The 24,350-nt window shown below is 42.0% G+C and overlaps 1 protein-coding gene across 2 annotated transcripts in view; it reads right to left on the bottom strand.

Annotated features, from left to right (window-relative positions):
- Positions 1-1,172: 1,172 nt before the first annotated feature.
- The window catches only part of LRRC8B (leucine rich repeat containing 8 VRAC subunit B), a 177,326-nt gene continuing 154,148 nt past the window's right edge, over positions 1,173-24,350 (bottom strand). For both annotated transcript variants that reach the window (XM_069232322.1, XM_069232321.1), the window contains one exon: positions 1,173-4,847. In XM_069232322.1, the coding sequence (XP_069088423.1) occupies positions 4,596-4,847 (252 nt within the window). In that variant the 3' untranslated portion in view covers positions 1,173-4,595. The remainder of the gene's footprint in view (positions 4,848-24,350) is intronic.

The following is a 24,350-nucleotide window of genomic DNA, read 5'->3' as shown; positions in this document are numbered from 1 at the left end:
ATGCATGCCTTCCACTAATGAAATCAAGCAGATTCTAACAGACAAGCCCACGAGCCAATGAAAGACACTGACGTGACGTGGACAGGACTCCGAGCCCTTTTTAATTCCTAAAGCGTCTCGCTTAGCGAAAGGCATGCGCAAGCGCATGCGACGCAGGCTCGACCCTAACAAGTAGCAAGGAGGAAGAAAGATGGCGAGTGCCACAACTTTCTACTGTTAATGTTGGAAAAAATCACAGAGGTTATACTGGAAAAAATAAAATGACTGGATGATCTTTGATTTTGTCTTGTGGGCCAGGCCAGACAATGCCTGGAAGACATTTTGGGTGGAACATTCCAGTTAAAAAATGCTACTGACACCTTCCAGACGGTGATGAACTGAGTTTTGGCTAGCGAGGAATGACATAGTTGATCTTCACAGATAGCTGGAAAGAACACCTCTGAAACAAGAAAGTACAATTTAGGCTCCTAGAGTAGCCACGGTGACCAAAATGATAAGTAAATGTAACACAGGCTAGTGATCCTGAGCTAGTCCTTGTTGCCAAGTGAGAGATATAATACACATCCTAACAAAGACAATGAAATATGTTGTCAAAGACATTTGTATACGAGTACTGAAAAACTACATATGGCTGTCTTAGCTGATTTCCATGAAGCAGCCCAGATATGTTGACAGGACTGAAACTTGATAATTAGTTTTCCTGGCCCTTCAAGATGTTCTGTAAGTAGTTCCTGTATTCAAAGTTGCGAGAGTCAACTGGGTGATGGAGATGCTGTCTTTGCTCAACGAAAAAGAAAAATATTGGCCAAACCCTTTCATAACCAAGGTACTACTTTTAAAGGAGATACATCGGGAAACAGTAAAGATAGAGTGTTTTTAACACTGTTTAGATACCAAACAGGTCCTGACCTTATCGTTCTGTGGCATATTTCATTTGATAAGACACATCATCAGCCTCGTGAGTGGCTGGTGACATTGGAAGTAGAGAAATGATAAGCATGTTATGGTCTATTTCGTTTCAAGGTTTTGATATGCAAGTCTTTACAACCACGTTCATGTGTCTGAAATTTTTATAGACTATTTTCGGCTCAACATCATTTTGAAAATAACCACCCAACCTCGGTTACTCCCGTAAGCAAAATATGTGGCATACAAACAAGTCCTCAAACAAATCGATAAACATCTGAAGTTTATTGTTCAATAAATAATGGCAGGAGTTTAACAGACATTTACTTTCGTGTCATATGCATGTGCTTTTTAATGGCCACTTTAGTTTAGTTTACAGATAAAGACCATGTCTAGGACGGTTGCAAAGCTCACTGGCTGAGAGAGCTCAGTGACTTAAGCTGTCACGGTTAACATCTATTGGTATGCAGGTCAAGAGTCTGAATCATAGAAACACCATAGTCCCCTGTGAAATAGAATGTAACAGACTAAGGGTACAGTCCCATGACAATCTCGGTTTGGCCACAGTCTGGAGTTTGCATATAAATCGGGATTCTGTGTGTTGCTGTAATTACTGCACAGCCACAATTTGTGCTAGCAATGTATCATAAGAAAAGTCTGGTGACATTTGTCTGAGGAAAAATGGTCAGAAATACACAAAATAATCTGTACACAGCGTGAGCAGACTGATACTTCATGCTATGCCTCATTCTAACATGCGAAACTCCGAATAAAGCAGTAATACTGCACCTCCTAAGTACCTCTCCCAGTGATGCTGTTATTTACTGAGTAGGGTTTTATCGCACTGAAACAGGCTACTTGTAAAGTCCCAAGAATTGTTCAAGGTTCTTATTACTACTCGCAAAGAAGTCCCAGTAATTTTTCAAGGTTCTTTCTTATTACTGTTGAAATAACTGTACAGACTCAAACAGTAATGTGAAAGTTGCTATGATTATTCAATCATTACTTAATTTTTTTAAGTCGTTTTAGATTGACCCCTTCTTTTTCAATACATTATAATTTTGAAGTATCAGTTTTACTTCCTGTTTACTGTTCCTCCATATCACTCCTGAAGAAACGCTTGTGCAGCTCAATCTGCAAGAAAATTGCAAACGGACAGATACCATGAATCCAAATCCATAGTTTTGTTATCTTGTTCCTGCGCCTCACCATCTAGCTAATGAAAGATGCCCACTGCCCCAGGGCCCATTACATGATTTAAAAAACATGTAACCAACCAGTCCAACAAAGGCAAATCCATCCCACGTGTTCAAAAACGTATTTGAGTTTTGGAAATTCCCAGGGGCCACCCTCCTCAATAATCAGTCATATTTAAATGGTACAAGCCCTTGTTTAAGTCTGTCATGCAAGGGCTTCTGATGCAGTGCCATTTTTTAATGATAACATGCTGATGTTTTTGCTTGGTTCCAGTATGAAACATTTTTGAACCTGTGGCCTCCAATTCCAGCAATGCTAAAGCAAGCTGGCTGTAACTCACTGCAAACAAAACTTAACTTCATAGAACTTATCCAATATTGTTCAGAGAAAGTGCTATCATACTGGGATTCAGCTTCTCCTCATTTTTCGGGTTTCCCATTGTATCTGGAGCTAAAATATAGGCCTCACTCACAATACTAGCATCAGCCAAAAGAATCAAGTTATTACCAGAACTAAACCCAACTTTCTGTGTTAATAATACTTATGTTCGAGTGTAAAGAGTAAAGTTACTGTTTCGAAGGTGCAGCTATAAACTCAGCAGTCTACTACTGCTACACGTTATTGTTAGCTTTCTTGGCAGCCATTAATAAAGTGTTCGAGTTATATGCACCCGTCCTATAGAGTGCATCAAGGACATTAGCAGGCCCTCTACATAGTTTTGCCTCCATGGCTAGCCCTTAAATACCTTCAGCTTAATGGCAGATACTAACTCAGTTCTAAAATATATCTCCATGGTCAAAGCATCAGATCTGTTGATAAAGTAGTCAACAGTGGTTCAAATGTCATAAATTAACGTTTGAGCCAACTGCAGATATCACTGACCCCCTCCTTTCCATAGATATTGACATCAATTTTGGACAACCTGGCCTTTCTGGTTTGCCCATATACACACAAATACACACATGCAGTAATAACACTATGGCCACTGTTCCTAGAGACCAGTCTCTATTTCATTGGCCTAACAAAACTGTTACTACTCTCAGTGGCTACACTCTTAAAGTTTGATTACCATAGCACAATTATTTAGTGACATCTCACTAATAGTAGTAATGCAACTGAACCGCTCCCAAGGCACCAAAATATTTTGTGGGTTGTGACAATGCTCTCCCACCAGAAATATAAACATTGGGAATTTCGGTATGGTAAACAATATATCCCTCTCCAGTGTCATGACTACTGGTGCCTACTACATTATCCTTAAATGGACCCAAGACTTTCGCTGTTCCAAACGCATAACTGCACACATATGCATTGCATCCTAGTTGCCAACCGTGTGTACATTTCATTTTAACATGTTGTAGTTGTGTCACAAAGAGGCATACCTTACCTTCCAGTCCTGCAATGCTGCTCATAAAAGCTTTGGAAAGGCAGATACTGACCCACGTGACGCTGGAATAGTGATTGGACTAATAGGCCAGTTTCTGAAAATGTATATTGCATAGTCTGCATTTAGTCATATTTATAAAGTGTTCGGCCATTATGGGGAATCACGCTAAGCACCTAAAGACAAAACGTTTCGCTATGCTCCACAAGCCAGCAGAAAACAGGCACCAGACTTCCTTGATGATGGATCTTAAATCACATGATATAATTATGGTTGAACTGTTAGACCCGAAGACTGGGTGAGTGCAGCCTTAGAATAAGACGATTCGATAGCAACCACAAAATCAGCAGACAACTTTAAGACAAATAGATAAATACAAAAGAGAAACTAAATGAAACCACAGTAAGCAGTGGTCAAAAGATTTTTGTTTTTCCAATTCACAGTACTTACTGGACAAAAATATTGAACTTATTTTGCTCAAATATTATTGGCTTTGTTGCTCTTTCCTAAAGTTACCTGCAATATGAACAGCAAAAATGGAAGTTTACAAAGTGATTCACTGTTATGCCTCTTCTGGCAGAATATTTTTCCTTCCCTTGACTTTGTGGCAAAGTCATTCTTAAGTTCAGGGATACTAGCAGATCCACATCGAGGTCCAGTAAGTATACCTGAAATATGCATCAGCAGAACCACTGGAATACAGTGGTTGATAAAACAAAAAGTAGCACACATTTTCTCTTTACTTAATTGCAAATTAAACAATACCTAGAACTAGCTTTCAAGAAAGTCATTATGAAAGTAGTAGTTTTCTGGTATAAAAAATCTGATATCATTAAAGTCAGACATCGGAAAGGAATGTTCTATTTTCAAGGTCCCTTTAAAGACCAAAAACAATAAGAAGGGTATGTAAGTCCTGGATGAGTAACTGGAATGATAAATAATATGAATGCATCAAGGTATAGTTTGGTCCAAATAGCTTCTTTTTCAGTGTGCTTCTGATAATCTTGAAGGGTCAAAAGAGAAAGAAAACCATGGCTATACGTTTCAATGAAAGTCTTTGCCGGAGAAGAGGACGTGTACACATCCCTGTGCCTTATTTGTCAGGTAGTTACAGACGTTCCTTTATAGAAGACGGGAGCGTATCCAGCAGGTTTTCCTCCACGATGAGGCAGCTCAGTTTCAGGGACTGACATGCTTCTAGTTCAGCAGGAAGTCTTTCGAGCTGGTTTCCGATGAGCTCCAGCTTTACAAGGTTCAGCAGTTCACCCACCAGAGGGGACAGGCTCGTCAGGCTGTTATGTCCTAGAAGTAAACATTGTAGTTTTGTGCACTGAAATAACCCGTCTGGCAGAGATTCAATCTGAAAAGGAAATAAAACAAGGGGCTTTTATTTATGTTCGCTTGCAGAAGAAATGGCAAGATAATTAAAACGTCTCATTACCTAATGCATTTGTTAAAGCACTATCAGCTAACTGGCAGTAAGAGGGTGCAGCATGTCATGTCATTAGAACAGAAGTTATTCAAAATGATGAAATCGAGGTTGAATCTTGAGAGCTTTTCTTGATTTGTTACTAAACCAGCTGGGTTTCGGGGGGTTTGGGGGGGCAAAGATGCTTCAAGAGCATGACTTAATGTAGTGATTAAAATATTTCTACCTTTTTGATTTTAGTCATAAAAGCTGTATTTGTTTACTGTCTCTAAATGTCAAACCACACCACTTGTCTTCACGTATTGTGAAGCGTTTCTCTAGATCCTCGATCAGGAAGAGGACACTCGGTAGCATCTGTGGGGTGCACGGTTGCCCACCTAGTAATAAAACACCAGCACTCACTGCTCAATGCTGCTGCACTTTAAAGTCATAACAAGCACTCGGTTTGTACTCCAAACTCTCCCAGGGTAGCTAGGTAAGTAGAGAAGTGAAGGTTCAGTCCAGAAGGTGGTAAAGGGAGTGGAACTCAGATACAGTTTCATAATCAAAACACTTAATAAAATACAATATTCTGTGAGAACATCGCCTCATAAAGAGAATGGGTCACTATTTGCAAGTTGGAATGATAAAGAATACAATGCAATAACGGAATGTTGCTGCAGCTTTTGCAGTGCTCAAAACAAATCTGAAAAGCTCACAGTTAGGACTCGAGTGCTGGTAGCACCCGCTCACCAGACACAGTTCCAGAGGCCAGTAGATTCCTAGCTCGTCCAAGTGACTGTTCAACGTGCCATCCGATACCGGGGGACTGCCTGGTACCCTGCCTCTGGCACCCGTGACATTGGCACACCAATGGGAGTTTCCCATCTCAGAAACCAGCATCACCGAACTGCTAGTTGGGCACAGCTTATTGCTTTCAATAGTGTAGACAGATACAGGCCCGGTATCACCGACTGAACTGGCTGGTACCCTGTGGGCAGAAGTGCCACTGTGTTTAATACTACCAAACCACTGAACAATCTGTATGATCAACTGTTCAGGATTCAAGATATCGATGCCTTGCCAACGGAGCAGAACCCAACTGCACTAAGTGAAAGAAGGAATATCCTCTGCCCCTTTCAGACTCTCTCTTTTGGCAGTTCCTACATCTTGCCTCTAAAGCTAGTTGGCACAATGCAGCATCCACTATTCTTCACAATGTTGCTTGATTCCAGGAAGTGAGGGCTTGAGGAAAGGGAGTCCCATGGCACCTGGTCTGCATGAAGACATAAAGGGGATGTTTCCTAAGTTCCCTAGCAGGTGCACCGCCAGGGGTGGATCATGACAGAAGGCTCACAACCCCCATGCAGGTCTAGACTCGGGTTTACCTGGAAACTCCACTATACCAGGAGCTATGGCTCCATGTATCCTGGAGCTCACAGAAAACCACAGCACCATCAGAGTCCTGAAAGTAGCTGTATGGGTCAATGGTGAAAGGGAGAGGATAATGAAAGATATGGGGGACAGGGAGATGGTGAGTCATAGCTTACACACTGTCTCACGCAGGCATCCAATGCGTCCCCTTATTTGCTACGCTTGGCTGGCTGTCAATAAAAGGCAGAGGAGGAACGGGACTGGGTGAGTACACCCAGAGCCATCAATGCAGGGAAATGCAATGCTCCTGTAATTACATGCAATAATATGTTTGGGTATTTTGTAGGTACGTTTATTTAGTAATATGCATATATATGTGTATGTGTGTGTGGGGGGGGTAGGTGCATGAACACATGGATACATGAATAAGCGATGGAGTGCACCGATAAAAACGGATTAATGGATGAGTGCATGGAGGGGTTCAGACAGGTTGCAACAATTTGTTGGCTGAGGCCTCAGAGAGCAGTAAAACATGGCCATAAGAATTACCAATACTATGTCAGTGCCAAAAATATCATAGGGCTGGGCATCACTGTGTAAAGAATGTAAACAATGTCCGCAAGATATATAAAGAATTATCAACATTATACCAGTAAAAACGTTCCCCTATGAGTGGGCACCTTTGTTCCAAAAAGGCCTATGTCAAGAATATCCACCGCTCTGCCAGTGCGAGTGCTCAGCAGCAGTGCAGATCACTGTGCCAGGAATGACAATCATACGTCAAGAACTACCTTTACCAGCTTTAAAATTTGCCATACTCACTAATCCTTAATACATGTTCAGATTTTTCAATCAATCATTCATCTTAGTGCATGTTCAGACTTGCACCATCACTCGGTAATCATTTAGACTTTGAGATTTTCACCATCACTCATTAATCATATGTGCATATCAATATTTGCATAATTAATAATGCCTACAGAACTCCACGTGTCACTAATACAATTAGCCGTGGGTGTGTGTGTATTACATGATGGTTACACTGAAGACATTATACCTCTTCCCATCCTTCTCTAACAATTTATTTATTTGCTTTTTCTTCCTTATGACGATAGCTTTAGAAGCATGCACTACTATAGGTTGTTGCCAGATGTCCCTCTTGACTGGACATAAAGGGTGCAATATGCAGGTTGTTGCTAAATGCCTCTCATAGGTGAGCAGAAAGGGTGCAATACCGCAGGTCGATGCTATAAAACCTTTCCAAGTGAACCGAAGCTCTGTGCCCCAGGTAGTCAGGAGGTGATCTGCTTAAGGGAGCAGAAAGTGTACTGCACTTCAGGCTGCTCCCAGAGAGCTATCTGGAGTGATCATTTCTAGAGGTCCTCCTACAGGAAGGTATACGGTGACCAGGTGTCCCGAATTTGCCGGGACAGTCCGGTTTATCACTAGCTGTCCCGCCAGTTTTCGGGAAATTTAGCTCATGTACCGGTTTTTAGAGAGGGTAGACTGAAAACGATGGGATGTGCCTTTTAATGTTTTTCAATGCAGATGTTTAGTTAAGAGCTGTTATAAGAAAGGAATTTAATTAACAAGCATGAAACTGGCTTTAAAAACTGAATTTTTTCATGTTCTCAGTGCCCCTTCTGTAATTCTGTGCTGATGAACGCCGTCATTTTGTGCGCTCGGTTGAAGTAAAATTGTAGCCCTTATTTTTTTGTGAAATGTCCCGATTTTTGGCTTCAAAATTCCGGAACCCTTTTCTAGGCCCCCCCCTAAAGAAAACAGAAGGCATGCAGAACCTGACGTCGCTACAACAGACAGGGTGCAGTACCCCAGGCCGTAGCTAAATGCCTCGATAAACTCAAAAGAAACGGGTGATCTCAAATACTTCATGCATTTACAACTTGTCGAATTAAAGCATGTAATTTAAAAGTACTTTTAAAATACATTAAAATGGCCTGAACAACGCTTTAAAAGCAATTGAAAATAGCATTTCAACAAAAATATCAACATGTAAAAACATTGCACTTCGCACTGTGGGCAATCTTCAACGTATGATTTTCCATGCCAAAGCTAGGGGGTGCAAAGCCTCAAGGGATGCTGTAAAATTAAGGCTTGAAAATAGCGTGACATGACATTGAACTGAGTTCCACAGTTTTCCAATGTAGTACTGCTCCCCCGTATTTAAATTTCAAGTAAGAATTTCTATAACAAAAGTCACACTAACAAATAGAAGTGGTGCTTTGCTGACTAGTGGTGATACTGCTGCAGTTTAAAACCTGCTTTAGTTGAGATTAGGTTGCATGCAGCTCGGTATATGCAGCTCGATGAATGCATAGTGAGATGAACACTGCTAACACTTCAACCAAAGGATGTTTCACCACACCACTAGCTTTTAAAAGTTGCAGGTTAATCCCTGCCTGACTCTTGAGAGTCGGCTAATTGAATTCTATCATCTAAGATGGTCGTGTTATGTTATGTCGCTATTGATTTATAACGTGCTTGGCAGAAAAGCTCCTTGAGTCTACTGGAGCGCAAGACATGTTTAAAATCGCTAGCTAAAACAGTTCAGGGAGTAAACTCTTAAAACAAGATGAAAAGTGAAGGTTGGGAAGTATATCATAGATAAAAGTCATCAGGAGATCGTAGAGAGGTTTGAACAAGGTCAGAGAGTTACTGATTAAATAACTAGTTCTTCAGCTGTTTCCTGCGTCCTTGGTGAGGGCTTTCACCCTGTACCCACTGCCACTGGAAAGGTCTGGCCTCCAAAAGGAACAGGGTGGTTCTTAGGTACATTAAGTAGGGTGAGTGGGGAGGAGCACAGGTTTTTCTAGTTTCTTTTAGCTGGCTTGAGGGCGGCCATAACTTTCTGGATAGTTTCAGAGAACTGGTCTCCCCAGAGGACAGGAAGAGTACTGTGGTCGTTCTCAGACTGAATTAGCCTCAACGTTTTCACCAGAGGGGATTCTCTCTCAGAATACTATGCGCATTCTATGAGAATGTATGCAATGTTTTGAAGGATTTCCTATTGCAAAGGCATTCTGACTGAGAGGTGGTGTTCCACCTGTGGCTTTATTCATGAGTGTCTAGCAGGTTGAATCTTGCCAGATGAATGTTTATGTGATTGTCCTGACCTGCAGGCTGGGCAAGGTATGGTCGCTGTTGAGGATGCAACTTGTAGACTTCAAAACCAAGGATCGATTCAACCTGAACCATATTTTTCTGCCAGCGTTGTTGGTTGATTCTTTTGTATTCCAGATTTATACAATAAGCTCGGCACTCAAGATATGATAAACAGATCATTCGTAACCACAGGTAAATGCCGCATGAAACGTGTACAGAAATCCATTGATTCCAATTTGCACAGATTACACGAAGAACAAATGTAGAATTAAAACCAATTCTTTATTCACTCTAAATTGCTTGTAGCTCTCACAAATATTGTTGTCAACACGTTTTGTTTTTTTCAAACTTCTTCAAAGTATTGTAATCAGTGTATTTTCCAGAGATCGCTTCTTTAAAGAAGTTAAAGCAGTATTTTCATTTATTCCATCAAGATGTGAACCTCAGGCCCCCAGTGTTAATATCAAAGTATCTCGGTCAATTAATATCCTCCTCTGATACGAAGTGCGCAGGTCAACGCATAGCGTTGTGCTCTTCTCTACAGAAATGATCTCTGATTTTCATATTCTTATGAACATCAATTATGAAGAAACTGCTCGAGAAATTCAGTGAGGTATTAATATTATGTAGTAAACGTTCCATTCCAACTGAAACTGCCCTGTAAATGAGTGCTAATGTTTTTGGATTTTGACTAATTTGTGCCCATTTAATTTACGACTATTTACCATTATTAACCACTCCCAATTGTGGGTCAGTCATATTTGGCCAAACCCAGCAGTAAGTGGGCAACACCATTCAAGGTTTAGTAGAGGGAATTATGGTCACTATCTCCTCTCTCTATTATTCGCATGTCCCCCCAAAACAAACCATAGTTGTGTGTCAAGTAACTTATAAGCAATCCTACTACTATGATGCAGTTTTTTATAAGTGTGGGCACAATTTCTATCCGATTTAATCCGACCAATACAGGATCGGAGGCTATAAGTCAAAGTCAACTAAGCTTACAAAAACTACTGTAGCCGTTCTGGCTTTATTGGCTGAAGGACAACTATGGGGATGTCAAGCTTATCGTCTTCTAGTTCCATTATAGTATTTACATCCTCTATGGGATCATATGTGATATTAAAATATTGTGTAATTACTGGAAGACAATTAGCAGAAGTATCCTCCAAATAGGACTCTAGGAGACCCAATGTAGCAGACTATGTGTTCCTTGAAGTACTACAAATGTAACTGTTATATAACTTTACGATGATCCTCTTCAGCACTGTTAATGTTAAACCTAGAATCAATGGGTAGTTGCTTGATTTTACAATCCAAAGTTATTGTGGTCCAAATGAGTAAGCCCCAAGAGGGATGGCAGTGGTCATTATTGGTCGCTTCAATACTACATTTTGTGTAGCACATTCTATAAGGCGGAGTTGTCAATACAGACTTCAAAATCCGTTATAAACCACAACATTCCAAGATGTAACACTTAAGTCAGAATAATCATTTGCTGCTTTAATACTGTCAACAAAGACCCTTAATTGTTGAAATACATTAACAAATTGAGTGTCATAGTGGCCATTGTATTGTGCTATTTTTCCTTCTAGATGTGTCAGGGGCAGATTACTAGGAACATGTATGGCCTTTGGTGCCGTCAATGTCCGACTCTTTTAGTCTCTTCTGATGCTCTTGTTGGGTTCGCGATTTGGATCGGCCTGCTCTTTGAGTTATTAGTATCATATTTAGTGGGTGGAGGTATCACCCATATATGGAGTGTGGACCTTTCCCTTTGCAGCCCTTTCAGCCACCTCACTGGATTTAGAAGGACCTGAGAGGTAGTTTGTGGTATGCTTCACAAGATAAAGTTGAAGCCAACACAAACTGAACTAGAAGCTTTTGTGCACGCCCGTGCTCTTTTTCACAACTTCTGAGCCATATATTTTAACTCTAGTATATGAGTTGTAAGTGACTGAATTAATTCAGTTACACAACTCACTTGCTGTGCACTGGTGATGCAGCCTGTAGGACAAGCTCCATCACCTCCATCTGCACACACTACTGCAATCACCCGCTGGTGCGACACCTTTAGAACCAGGACCTGACATTAGCAATCTCCAACCAGGTCAATCCAGTCGCAGTTCATACTCTCTTTCGGCACAGAAGCCCTCCCACTTCATTGTCACCATGGGCTATTACATCTGATTTCTCCAGGTGGATCTGTGGGCCCAGCACTTTAGTACTGCTCCTCTGTGTCCTCTTGCCTCTGACTTCTTGCCCCTGCATCACAGGGCGGGCACAGGTGTGTCTCTACACCTTGCTGCTGAGTGCATTGAGCTAGCAGCAGTTCGCTCAGTCGTCTGTTCAAAAACACCTGACTGTCCTCACTATCACCTCTCTTGCACTGATCTCTCTAATTGAGTCCAGTGCTCTCTAGCTGCACAATGTTCTCTGAGGCATAGCTACCATCCTGCTCCACTTCGCAGGCCAGCGCACGGTCCCTCGCTGCTCGGCTGCCCCAAGTAAATGTTGCTGTATGATTGCCAAGCAACTCTCCAGAATCCTCTCGGGACCAGAATTCACTTTAGGCCTGGGGGAAGCCATAAGGAGTGCAGGAACGTCGAGTTCTTCGGATGACCAGAAGAGTACGTCCTACTCCACTGTGCCCAGCTCATATCACTGTCTGCCTGATTATCGCTGGGCACACAACAGCTTGTGGTGCATGCACTGGAATGGGATATGACACATATTGTCAGGTGCATATTGTATGGCCCTACCATCCTGATGCAAGCATCAGAGGTGGTCCTTCAGCAGCCCAAATCTAACTTTAATCACATTCCGTGTCCTTGAGTGTGCCTCATTTCATTCATTTTCTCATAGAATTCTTTCATCATGGAGAGGGGCAAGTACTTTGCTTCAAAAGGGAGAGCCACAGTCTCCATCAGAGGAATGAAAGGTAAGCCATGTTTTAGTTTTGACATACGCAAGGAACACATGCAGAGGAACATGTTGTAATCATTAGGGGTAGAAATAGCACACATCCATGTGGTGGTTGTGTTAGGGATTACATTTAACAACAGGGTCCTCATCTGCTAGGGTGTGCCTAGGTCAACTGCTGTTTAAGCCGGTGCTGCACCCACACTTGCAATCGCACATGCATGACCAGCAGTAGAGACTCCTGGAGTAGGAAGTGATGCAGGTCCTGTCATTTATCCATGGTGTTCTTTGGCTGTATGTGAAGCTGTATTGAGCATTTTAGTGCTCAGATCTACAAACTGGGTTCTTCTGCACTGGTAAGGATGGCAACAGTCATATGACTGACGGTAATATGGGTAGTATTACACACCTGTTAGAAAGTGGGTCTTTGGTTGGCAGTCAGGTTGCCCCCTTCCAAGCAAGGACCCTCACTCTAGTCATGGTAAAGGAGAATCACACTCAGTTAAACCCTACTCACCCCCTTGGTAGCTTGGCACGAGCACTAAGGCTTAACTCGTAGACAATGTGTTAAGTATTTGTACCAAGCCACACGGTAATACAGTGAAACACTACAAAATGACACACGGCGTCGTCCGGGGTCGTTAGACAGGTTTTCTCCAGAAATTCACTTCCAGGGGCCCAGGAACTGGAATGGCACCCTCTGGAAAGCTAGAGTCCACAGCATGCAAACTCAGAACTGGATGGTGAAGACTTTGCTGTCCCTGAGGCTTCAAAACAGGAGGCAAGCTCACTCCAAGCCCTTGGAGATTCTTCTTCAAGTAGCAATGCACAACAAAGTCCAGTCTCTATCCCCTTTCACAGGCAGAAGCAGCAACTGCAGGATAGCCCCATAAAGCACAGTCACAGGCCAGGGCAGCACTTCTCCTCAGCTCTTCTCCTTGGCAGAGGTTCGTCTTGATTTTAGAAGTGATCTAAAGTCTGGGGTTTTGGGTCCAATACTGATAACCCCTTCTGACTTTGAAGTAGGCAATCTTCAAAGGAAAGTCTCATGGGCCCAGGCCAGGCCCCAGAAACAGCAGGGGATTGGAGACTGCACTGTGTGAGGGCAGGCACTGCCCATTCAGGTGTAAGTGACCACTCCTCCCTCCACTCTAGCGCAGATGGCTCATCAGGATATAAAGGCTACACCCCAGCTCGTTTTGTGTCACTGTCTAGAGGAGATTCACAAACAGCCCAACTGTAAACTGACTCAGACAGGGAATCCACAAATAGGCAGAGTCACATAATGGTTTAAGCAAGAAAATGCCTACTTTCTAAAAGTGGAATTTTCAAACTAACAATCTAAAAAACAACTTCATTAAAAGATGTATCTTTAAATTGTGAGTTCAGATACACCATACTCCATGCTCTCAAAGGGATTCTGTACTTTAATCATATTTAAAGGCAGCCCCCATGTTAACCTATGAGAGAGATAGGCCTTGCTCTATGAAAACCGAAATTGGCAGTATTTCACTGTTAGGACATGTAAAAGACATCAGTACATGTCCCACCTTCAACATACACTGCAGCCTGCCATGGCCCTACCTAGGTGTGCCTTAAATGCATAAAAAGGGAAGGTTTAGGCCTGGCAAGTGGGTACTAGTAACAAGTCGAACTGGCAGTTTAAAACTGCACTGACAGACACTGCAGTGGCAGGTCTGAGCCATGTTTACAGGGCTACACATGAGGGTGGCACAACAAATGCTGCAGGCTCACTAGTAGCATTTGAGTTACATGCCCTGGGCATCTCTAGTGCACTTTACTAGGCACTTATTAGTAAATCAAATATGCCAATCATCGAAAAGCCAGTATATACAATTTCACATAGGGAGCACTTGCACTTTAGCACTGGTCAGTTGTGGTAAAGTGCCCAGAATAACAAAAACAGCAAAAACATAATCCAGCACACAGAAACAACCTGGGAAGTAGAGGCAAAAAGTTAGGGGAGACCACTCCAAGGATCCCAATAACACTGGGCCTGCTTTAGAGTTTGCAGGTGGTACTCTATCATAACCGTAAAGGATATCCTATCCACCTCATTATAAGTGCATTACATTATAATGCACTTGTAATAAGGGAGAGAGGATATCTGTCATGTTTGTAACAGAGTAATCCTCCACCAAAGTCTAAATCATGGCTATTATTTATTTTGCTAATTGGCCACCTCAGCAAGTCATAGCAGCAACTTCGAATTTGATCTTATTTTTCCACACCCAGAAATAACCAGTGCAGTATCTCCATGTGTGTTTTTGCACCTGAAAATACTTGGTGCAGTGATAAGCTTGCAACTGTGTGGAATGAACTCTTCGATGAAAAACACAGATTAATTCTACTCTCCAGAACTAATAATAAGCTCCATAATTGGGATCCTACTAATAAAATATAAACCAACGTACTTCAAATCATAATGCTTATTTACATTTCCCTCAATCTTGATATAATTTGTCTCCAAGAAACCTGGTCTATTGGGGGGTTGCAGTTTAAAAAATATTATTCCTTCTGCTGTAAGGCCTCCCCCTCAACGAGGGGTCACGCAAAGGGAGGGGGAGGGGTTGCATGTTTACTGTTGAATAGACTGCATTGGCAGCATGAATGTTTTAGGGATCCCAGTAATTTGTTTTTAGCAGTGACTCTGCACTGCATTGGAGTTGGAGATAAGGTAATCTCCCTTACTTTGATTAACTCTTATATCCCCCCTGGTGTCCCTTTTAATAATCTCTTATTTAAGGTATTTCTTAACATTAAGGCACTTTGTGACAGGGACCCAGGAACCCAAATCATCATGGTAGAAGATCTAAATTGTAAGATTTCTAACCCGGGGCTTGCATCCTTCTGGATTAGGAAAAGGAAGAAGCATTTAGATTATCGCTTTGTACTTTTCCTCACATAATGAAGCCTGATAAGCGCGGGATGCTTTTTCTCGAGTACTTGAAAGGCAACAATTGTATTGTTGCTAATGGTAGACTCCATCTGACTCCCAAGCCCATTCGACCCATAAATTGCCTAGGGATGCTGCAATCCTGGGCTACGTGGTAACAAACTATCAGTCATTTTCTCTATTAAAGGACATAATAGTAGTACAGACTAACCTTAGCGATCATAATGTTCTGGTAGTATCCCTTGATTTGAAGGCGCAACTCACTGATTCATTGAGTCTAGCAGGGCAGCACCCCCAGCTAAATGTTAAAAATGGTAGAACATATTGGTCCCCGAGTAGCTTTAAGAGGCTCAAAGGAATTTTGGAAAGTACCTTGAATGATCTAGGTAGCTGGGTAGGAAAATAAATGGAGAGTTTCACTAGTTTTATGCAATTGGTTGCTTCAATCCCCAGCCAAAAGCCTCAGAACAAATATATAGCAAAACCCTGCTCCCTTTTATTAGTGAATAGAGAAGTTAATGCTCTTCTCCGTCAACAGTATTTGGATCATGCATCTATGAGGCAATCCCAGCTAGATATCTTAAAAAGAAGGGGAAGAACATTAAGAGTGTGCCTAAAAAAGCATGCCACAGATAGATCCTAGGTTGCGATAAGAGAAGCAGCCTCTTCTGGCCATAATAGGCGGTTTGGGTCCTTGATTGCAGAGGGGTGTGGATCAAGAACCAGGCCCCTCCCAATATCCATTAGTGAATTAAGGTGGTCGACTTTTCTATCGGACCTTTATGCTTCTAATGGGACTACAGTGGAAATCCCACAAACCAGATTCAATTCCTCATACTCATATCCAACCCTAAAAGAAATTGAGGCTGCAATAAGAGGAATGCGTAGTTCCGCCGCAATGGGACCGGATGAAATCCCAATATTGCTAATAAAACATAATATATCTTCCTGGTGTAAGATTTTATTCCCGGTGTTTCAGTATTGTTGTGAAGCCAGGAATGTCCCTCAATCATGGAAGGGTAGCGTCATTGTCCCTCTGTATAAAAAAGGGGATCAAAATTGTCCTAGGAATTACTGCCAGATTGCACTTTTGGATGCAGTCGGAAAAATCTTTGCTAAATTCTTGTTGTCACAGATTAATGATTGGGCAGAAAGGTACACAATTATCCCCTTAGAGCAGTCAGGCTTTAGAAGAAATCATGGCACAATTGACAATATCTCTGTTTTGCAAGTAACTAATGAAAAATATGTCTCACTGAAAGGGGAAGTGATTTATGCAGCCTTCATAGATTCCTCCACAGCATTTGATAAGGTAGGCCGTGTCCTGTTATGGAAGAAGCTCCTAAGACTAGGCATGCCCGGCATTCTCTTTGACCTGGTGGTAGCTCTTCACTCCTCCACCTGGTGCAGAGTTTTGCTAGGGGGTGACAAGGTCTATCTCATGTCATTTCAACCAAAAACGGCCTAAAACAAGGATGTATGTTGGCTCCACTGTTATTTTCCCTGAATCTTTCGGATTTACCAGCACATCTAACTCTATGTGAGGGATTTGCTCTCAAATAAGGAGGTAGATCGCTATGCCGTCTACTTTATGCAGATGACGTAATTATTTTAGATCGTACCCCAACGGAGCTTAATAACAGACAAAGGGCCAGATGTATCATGAAGGCCTTTTGCGATTCAGAAACAGCGATTTTTAAGAAATTGCTATTTCCGACTCGCAAAATGCCATGTATCACATTTGCGAATCGGTAATAGCGATTTCTTAAAAATCGCAAATGCTATTACCGAAGCGCAAATTGCGATACCGGCCCCATTCGCACCTATGGGCCTGTTGGCCCATATCTGCAAATTTTTTGCATTTCCAAAATTGCGATTTCTTAACTAGAAATCGCAATTTTGGAAATGCAAAACCCCAGGGTGCTGGGGGCCTAAGGCCCCCTCTTCTGCACCCCAAAATTATTTTTTTCACCATGTAAGGTGCACACATGCCAAAAGGTAATGGGTGCTTTACATGTAAATTTTTAAAATGCATTTTAAATGCATTTTTAAAATTTGCACATGGTTACCACCAAGCTCAACTTGGTGGTAAATAGCGATTCCTAAATGCCCAAATCGCATTTAGGAATTGCTTCATACATGTGCTAAGGAATCTCAAATTAGGAATCCTTATTTGCGATTTCTTATTTAGAAAGTCGAAATTTGGGACTCTCTAAACAGGGTCGCAATTTTAAGGAATCGTTACTTTAGCGATTCCTTAAAATTGCGTTCAGAATGTCTTTCATACATTCTGAAATGGCTTTTTGCATTCGCAAGCGGGCATTCGCACCGTTTGCGAATGCAAAAAACCTTGATACATCTTGCCCAAAAAGCCCTCGAACAATACACTGAAGCTCACTTTTTAAAGATAAATTGCTCTAAAGCAAAATTTTGTGCTTTCACGGGAACAAAAGATTAAAGTACAGCAATTTTAGCTGGACCTTGGGGGCTCAACACCTTGAAAGAGTAACCTCTTATGCATTTTTGGGTAAAACTGTCTGTGGGAACCTCAAAGACAGAGAGCATATTGAGCATAATCAAAGGAAGGCCCAATCCCAAGCCAATGGTCTGAACACCTTAGATAGGGCAATGGCAGAAGGCATTTTAAACATCTCTTAGAGGTATATCGGGTGAAGATACCTCCATCTTTACTGTATGGTATAGAGCATATTGCAGTAATAAAGTGGACCTTTCTCGATAAACTCGAGGGACGTGTCTTCAGAAATATTTTAACTGTAAACTTTGCCTTTTCTGTACCGTTATTAAGACTTGAGTTGGGCCTTCGTAGCTCTTTTATTCAAGGCCTGGCTGCGGTAATTTGTTGGATGTTTAACTTGATGACATGCAGTGATGACTCTTTGCAGTCACTGCTAAAAATAGAAATATTAGTTGGCCATAAAGTAAAATATACCATCTGCAGAAACTTTTTATATGCCATGGATCATTTATAATTAGACCCCACTGCAACTTTTACTCTCTCTCCAGCATAGCTTAAATCCACACTCAGGAAAGCAACTTGGGCAGTGAGTTTCCGCCAGGACAGTCAGGCCTGCACACATAGACAGAGTTTTCATATAATATCTGATTCCTCAAGGCCAAGGATCACACAGCCCTATCTCATCTGGAACTTGCCTCATGCGGTGAGAAGATTCTGGCTCCTGCTGCGACAGGGGCAGCTCCCCCTGAACACACTACAAGCAAAATGGTTTGTCTCTTCCGCTATTTGTAATCTATGCCATAATGGCGTCCAAGATGTGAAACATGTTTTAATTTGCCCAGTCCTATTGCCTTATCGTCATAAGTGGCTGCGCCCTATTTGCCTATCCCTTTCGCTTAATTCTGCTTCCAACCTATTACAAGCCTTATTTATTCTGCCTAATGAAATGTTTTGTGCTAGAGTTTTAAACTATTTTAAGTGGTTTTTTTTACTTTGTATTAGCTTAATCAATTTACTTATCAAAGTTTAATCCATTTGCTACTTTTACATTTCTTCTCTTTGTATATCTATGTATTATTTTATGTGGATCTCCATCGGAGTTCCGTAACATAATAAACTTGAACTTATTTACATTTCTCAGCTCAAAATAAAACCGTTTATACTTCTGTATACATATGATATTAGACAGGCACAATTGTTTATCTGTAGTCGAAGCTGATCTCTTACTTCATAGGAAATCCCACTTTGCACTCTTAGTCACTTTCCCTATTGACCAAAATAATGCACCACTTTTTTTTGCTTTTTGATTATATCTGAATTGAGCTGATACTCAAAAGAAAAAAAAGTGTGAAAGCATTCTTTTTTTAAATGGAGGGGAAGCAACATAAGGGTGCGAGTGGGGGGTGGAAGCAACATGGTGAGTAGGTTTTTAAAGTGGATGGGGGATGCAACACGGGCAATGCAGACGAGACACATGGATATTGAGCTATGAGGGAGAAAGCTTATGAGTGGGAAGGTATCATGGTGGAGAAGCAGACAGCGAGAGAGAGGAACATGGACAATGGCTGATGGGGGGGACTGAGAAGCACACAAGGGAGGCGGTGGGAAAACATGTGCACTATCACAGAATGCTTAAACCAAAATAAAAAATTAGAGACTGAAAATTGAGCAGGGGAAGGATGTAGTAATGCATCAATGCTCCAGGGGGACAAGCACAAGAAAAGCCAACAAATAAGAAGAAAGCACATGGTGCAATGGTCGAGGTCTACACCCACTGAAAGATAACAATATATCTATATCTGAGACCTATAAACAACACCTTTCCAATCATACACTCTACATGGTGTAGATGCTGGCAATGCAAGTAAGCGCTTCAGGGATCCATAAAGGAGTAGTAAGCGATATACAATTGCTACAGCACAATGAACTACAACTACCATCTGAGCCATTCTTGGGAGATTTCTGGAGCCACTATAAGAGGGCCTGGAGCCGCTCTCCTAATCAGCCAGATCCTGGCAGAGGCTGGCTGATTTCTCCGAGCTAAGTGGAATGCATTAGCACCATGTGGATGTATTAGCAGAGCAAGCCAATGCACATCCTCACACTCTCCATCTGGAATCAACAGCAGATCTCATCCGAGCTGGAGGGTTTAGTGGGGGAGCATTGTTGGCTGGAAATCCAGCTGCCCCAGAGTGGCTCCTCCCCAATCAGCTGACTTTGTTGTGTGCCCTCAAGACAAAGATAGATGACGGGATAACCATATTCTATGAAGATACACACGGATAACAGGATTTATCCCATATGGACAGGCTCAGCCTTCTAGGCAGGGGTTTGCCTTTCATCTTCCAGATGTTGATTAGATCAAGAAGATTCTAGGTTGTCAATCACCACACTTAGAAACCACAAGGCATTTGGCAGTAGCACATGTAGCTGCACACACAACAATATTCAATGTTTAATCTGTTTCGAGCGGGGAGCCCTGGCAGTCCAAGTTAAAAAAGTTTCAACTAGTTTAAACCCCTCTCCCTGTAATATATCATTACCTACTCTCCACTGGCCTATCTCACAAACCACTCCGCGAAACCACTTATCTCTCACTAAGCATCACACCTAAGTGGTACTAATATAATCTATCAAAAAGTAACTGGAGTAAATGCATGTAATTTCTGGTTTCGCGCACACGACAAGTCACAATAATTAACAATAACCACTGGATTAAACACTAACCTTAGGTTCTGGAATAGTGTGCTACTCACCGTAGAGCGTTTCAATGCTTCATCAGGGCTAGTAAGCTCTATATAAACCTGATGTAGTCTAGAGGAAATCCAATTACAATTACATGAAGTGATATGGACGATACAGTATTTTTTAACGCTTCTGAAAGCTGCAGGACTTGGGCTCACCTGTCTCGTCTGAAAAGATGCTGTCTTTGGATTCTGACTTTATTCTCAGCTTTTGCCTGTAATTCAATGGATTGGATGTGTGTTTTGAGCACAAGGGCGCCCTCTTGTAGATGACTATCTTCAACTTTGCCTGGAAAAGAAGCGAATATTTGAGACCCAAATCTTTGAGTCTGTGTTTCACTGCTCCAAAGTTTTTGCTTTGTCTTTGACCTTTAAGTGAATAATCCGGGAGAATTTTACTCACAAGGCCTTTGCAAGGTGCTCCATGGCCCAGTCGTGGGGACTGAAGTATAATATCTCTAGCTAAGATGCTCAGAAACCAGGCTCTTGACCTCAGCCTTGGCATCAGCACCCTGCGGGAACGATCATTGGAAATGGAAACATATTGCGTTGCGCCTAAGGCGCAGTGTATGGATGATGCATTTTCCTAAAAACAAATCAATAAATGGGCCCTGCACTCCCATACTGCAGCGGGGCTTCCTTTCAGCGTCCTACAATATGGTTTCCAGCATTATTAAAGCTTCCTGTAGTTTAGTGATCGTAGTGCGAATGTATGTATGTATGTATATATGTATGTATTGGTATTTATTTAGCGGAGAACCTAGCTGCGAAGCAACAGAGCATTGTACATTACATGAGGCGTGAGGAGACGATCTACAAGATCAACACCTCCTTAGCAGCCCGGTAAAATGGTTCCACAGGCTTTTGGAGTCTCTGTTTAAGTCGGATGGCACTGTACGAACGTGATAATAAACAGATTTTAACATGGGGCAGAGGAGGTTACCGAGTTAAGCTGCAAGCTTCTGATTTTGTCAGAAACGCCCCCTTACCACAGAAAGAGCCATATGGAGTTTAAAACTGGTCACTACCATCACTTATTGAGATGGTGCTTATTTATGGCTATCCTGTTAAACCATTATATAAAAGCAGCGTTGGCAGTGCACTGATTTTGTTGAGTCTTTTAGCTGACTACTATAATCTCCTAATCCAATGTCTGCCAAGTTTTTTCCATCAAGGGTCGTGCACTCAGGTAGAATAATTCCTTTGTGGGCAACAAAACATCATCTGTGCACCTGCTGCCATTCAAAATGGACCTAAACTTGTGTGCTGGGATGTACCCAAAGGTTCTGCATCATCCCCCTTACTTTTTATGTATTCACCCATTAGCTTACCACATGCATTAATAATCGTAGACTTTCTACGTGTATGCTAAGGACATCTAGCTCCTCCTTAACTTGTGTGGGAACGATGAGGAGTGGTGGATGCAGCAGATGCATTTATCTTGGAAATGGCCCCTCTGCAGGGTCACCCCCAAACTTTTTGCCTTCCTCCTCTTCTCCTTCTGACCTCATTTTTGCTGGCTTTAGGACTCTGGACACTATATCACTGCTCACCAGTGCTAAAGTACATGTGCTCTCTCCCTAAAACATGCTAATAATGGCCCATACCCAATTGGCATCTTTAATTTACTTTTAAGTCCTCAGTAAAGTGCACTACATGTGCCCAGTGCCTGTAAATTAAATGCTACTAGTGGGCCTGCAGCACTGATTGCGCCACCACATACGAAGCCCCTTAACCATGTCTCAGGCCTGCCATTGCAAGGCCTGTGTGTGCAGTGTCACTGCCACTTCGACTTGGCATTTAAAAGTACATGCAAAGCCTTCAACTCCCCTTTTGCTACATATAAGTCACCCCTAAGGTAGGCCATCCACTACCGTAAGGCCTCCTCCTTTCATAGGCTAGCATTAGGTCTGCCCTCACATACTGGTTGAGTGGTAGATTCTGATCAGAAAGGGGCACACAGGTCATGTTTAGTATGGCGAGAATGGTAATAGAAAATCCTGCTTATTGGTGAGGTTGGATTTTATTTTACTATTTTAGAAATGGCACTTTAAGAAAGTGAGCATTTCTCTACACTTGAAATCCATCTGTGCCTTACAGCCTGTCTCCAATCCACATCTGGACTGGGCTGGTTGACAACTCCCTTGTGCATTCCACCCAGACAACCACAAACACAGGACACTCAGACACATCTGCGTTCATCTGCATACTGAATGAGTCTTCCTGGGCTGGAAGGGTGAAGGGCCCGACACTTGCATTTCAAAGGCTAGTGGCCTGCCCTAACACAGTGGACTGCCAAACCCCCTACTGGGACCCTGGAAGACAGACCTGTACTGAAAGGGGACCTTGTGCACTTCAAACCCACTCCCCCACTTCGACGCAACGCCTGTGACTTCGTCCCGCACACTCAGGATTTCCCCGTATCGTCCCGGGATGTCAAAGAGAAACAGGCATCGCAGTGAGGAACCAAGACTGTGCACCGGAAATCGACTCAAAGCCCCTTGCAACGTGGAAAGAAACAACGCATCGTCTGTGCCTCACCAGCAATTCCAACGCACACCCTATTTTCCACGCATCTCCTCCTCTGCGGTATCCGTATGTGTAATTCTTTTACACAAACTAGGTGCTCTGTGAAACCAAGAGGCAACTGCTGATTTCTAAGATTTAAGACTTTTTAATATTGCAAAAGTGATTTCTCAAATTGTGCGTATTGCATCTTTATCATTTTGACCTTAATTCAATCAGATAACTATCTTATATTTTTCTAAACCTGTGTGGTGTATTTATGTGGTGTTCTCCTGTGTTACTCTATGATTTATTGCACAAATACTTTACACATTGCCTTCTAAGTTAAGCCTGACTGCTCTTTGCCAAGCTACCAGAGGGTGAGCCCAGGATAATTTGGATTGTGTGTGATTTACCCTGACTAGGATTGTGGTCCCTATTTGGACAAAGGTGGATACCTCTGCCAACTAGAGACCCCATTTCTAACAATTACCTTCAGAGCTGGGGGCAGTACATGATTGAACGTCAAGTTATTTTCTTAAGGCTAATCGTCTAAGGTAACAGCCAAACTAATTCCTAGTCATCCTAATATCTGAGATGCTAAATTATTTGCACAAGTCTTATAGCTCCAGTCCTCTGTGAGTTCAGTTAGAGACCTTGGAGTGGCTATTAATTCTGAACTTTCCGTATTGCAGCAGGTGGCTTTGATGACAAAAACCTGCATTTACTATCTCAGAGTATTGCACAGAGTCTCTCCCTTCCTACTATTTTCCTGGGGAACTAAGGCCTTAGTTCAGTCTAGAGCAGTGGTTCCCAACCTTTTGACTTCTGTGGACCCCCACCTTATCCTTACTGGAACTGGGATACCCCCACTGAATCAGTATTGGAATCCGGGGACTCCCATGGAGTCATTACTTGAAGCCGGGGACCAAGGCCTATAGATTGTTGATGATTTGAACCTCAAAACAGTACATAAACAAGCATTCCATCAAACACATACACAAATGATAACATTTTATTTAATTTGCAAACACATAAAATTTAAAATTTAAATTTAAATTGAATAGGAAGGTTGGAGCTTTTCTAAATTCAATTGCAGCCACACATCATCCATAGTATATTCTGTTTGAAGCACCTGCACTGCTCCTCTGAATCAATTTGAGGATACTAATTTAATTTTTAGTCTCTAATTTAAAATTCCTTGACATTTACATTACGTTTTAAAAATTTCAATTAGCGACTTTATTTATATACACTTTATTCATCTGTTCATATTAGTTAATTTTGTAAGCAGTCACAGACCCTCTGAGAAGGCTTCATAGGCCCCCATGGTCCCTGGACCACAGGTTGGGAACCACTGATCTAGAGGTTACCTAGTTATTTCTATTTGGGTT

Source organism: Pleurodeles waltl, chromosome 4_2 (assembly GCF_031143425.1).
Source record: "Pleurodeles waltl isolate 20211129_DDA chromosome 4_2, aPleWal1.hap1.20221129, whole genome shotgun sequence".
Classification (NCBI taxonomy): Eukaryota; Metazoa; Chordata; class Amphibia; order Caudata; family Salamandridae; genus Pleurodeles; species Pleurodeles waltl.
This window is presented reverse-complemented; position numbering and strand designations above follow the sequence as displayed.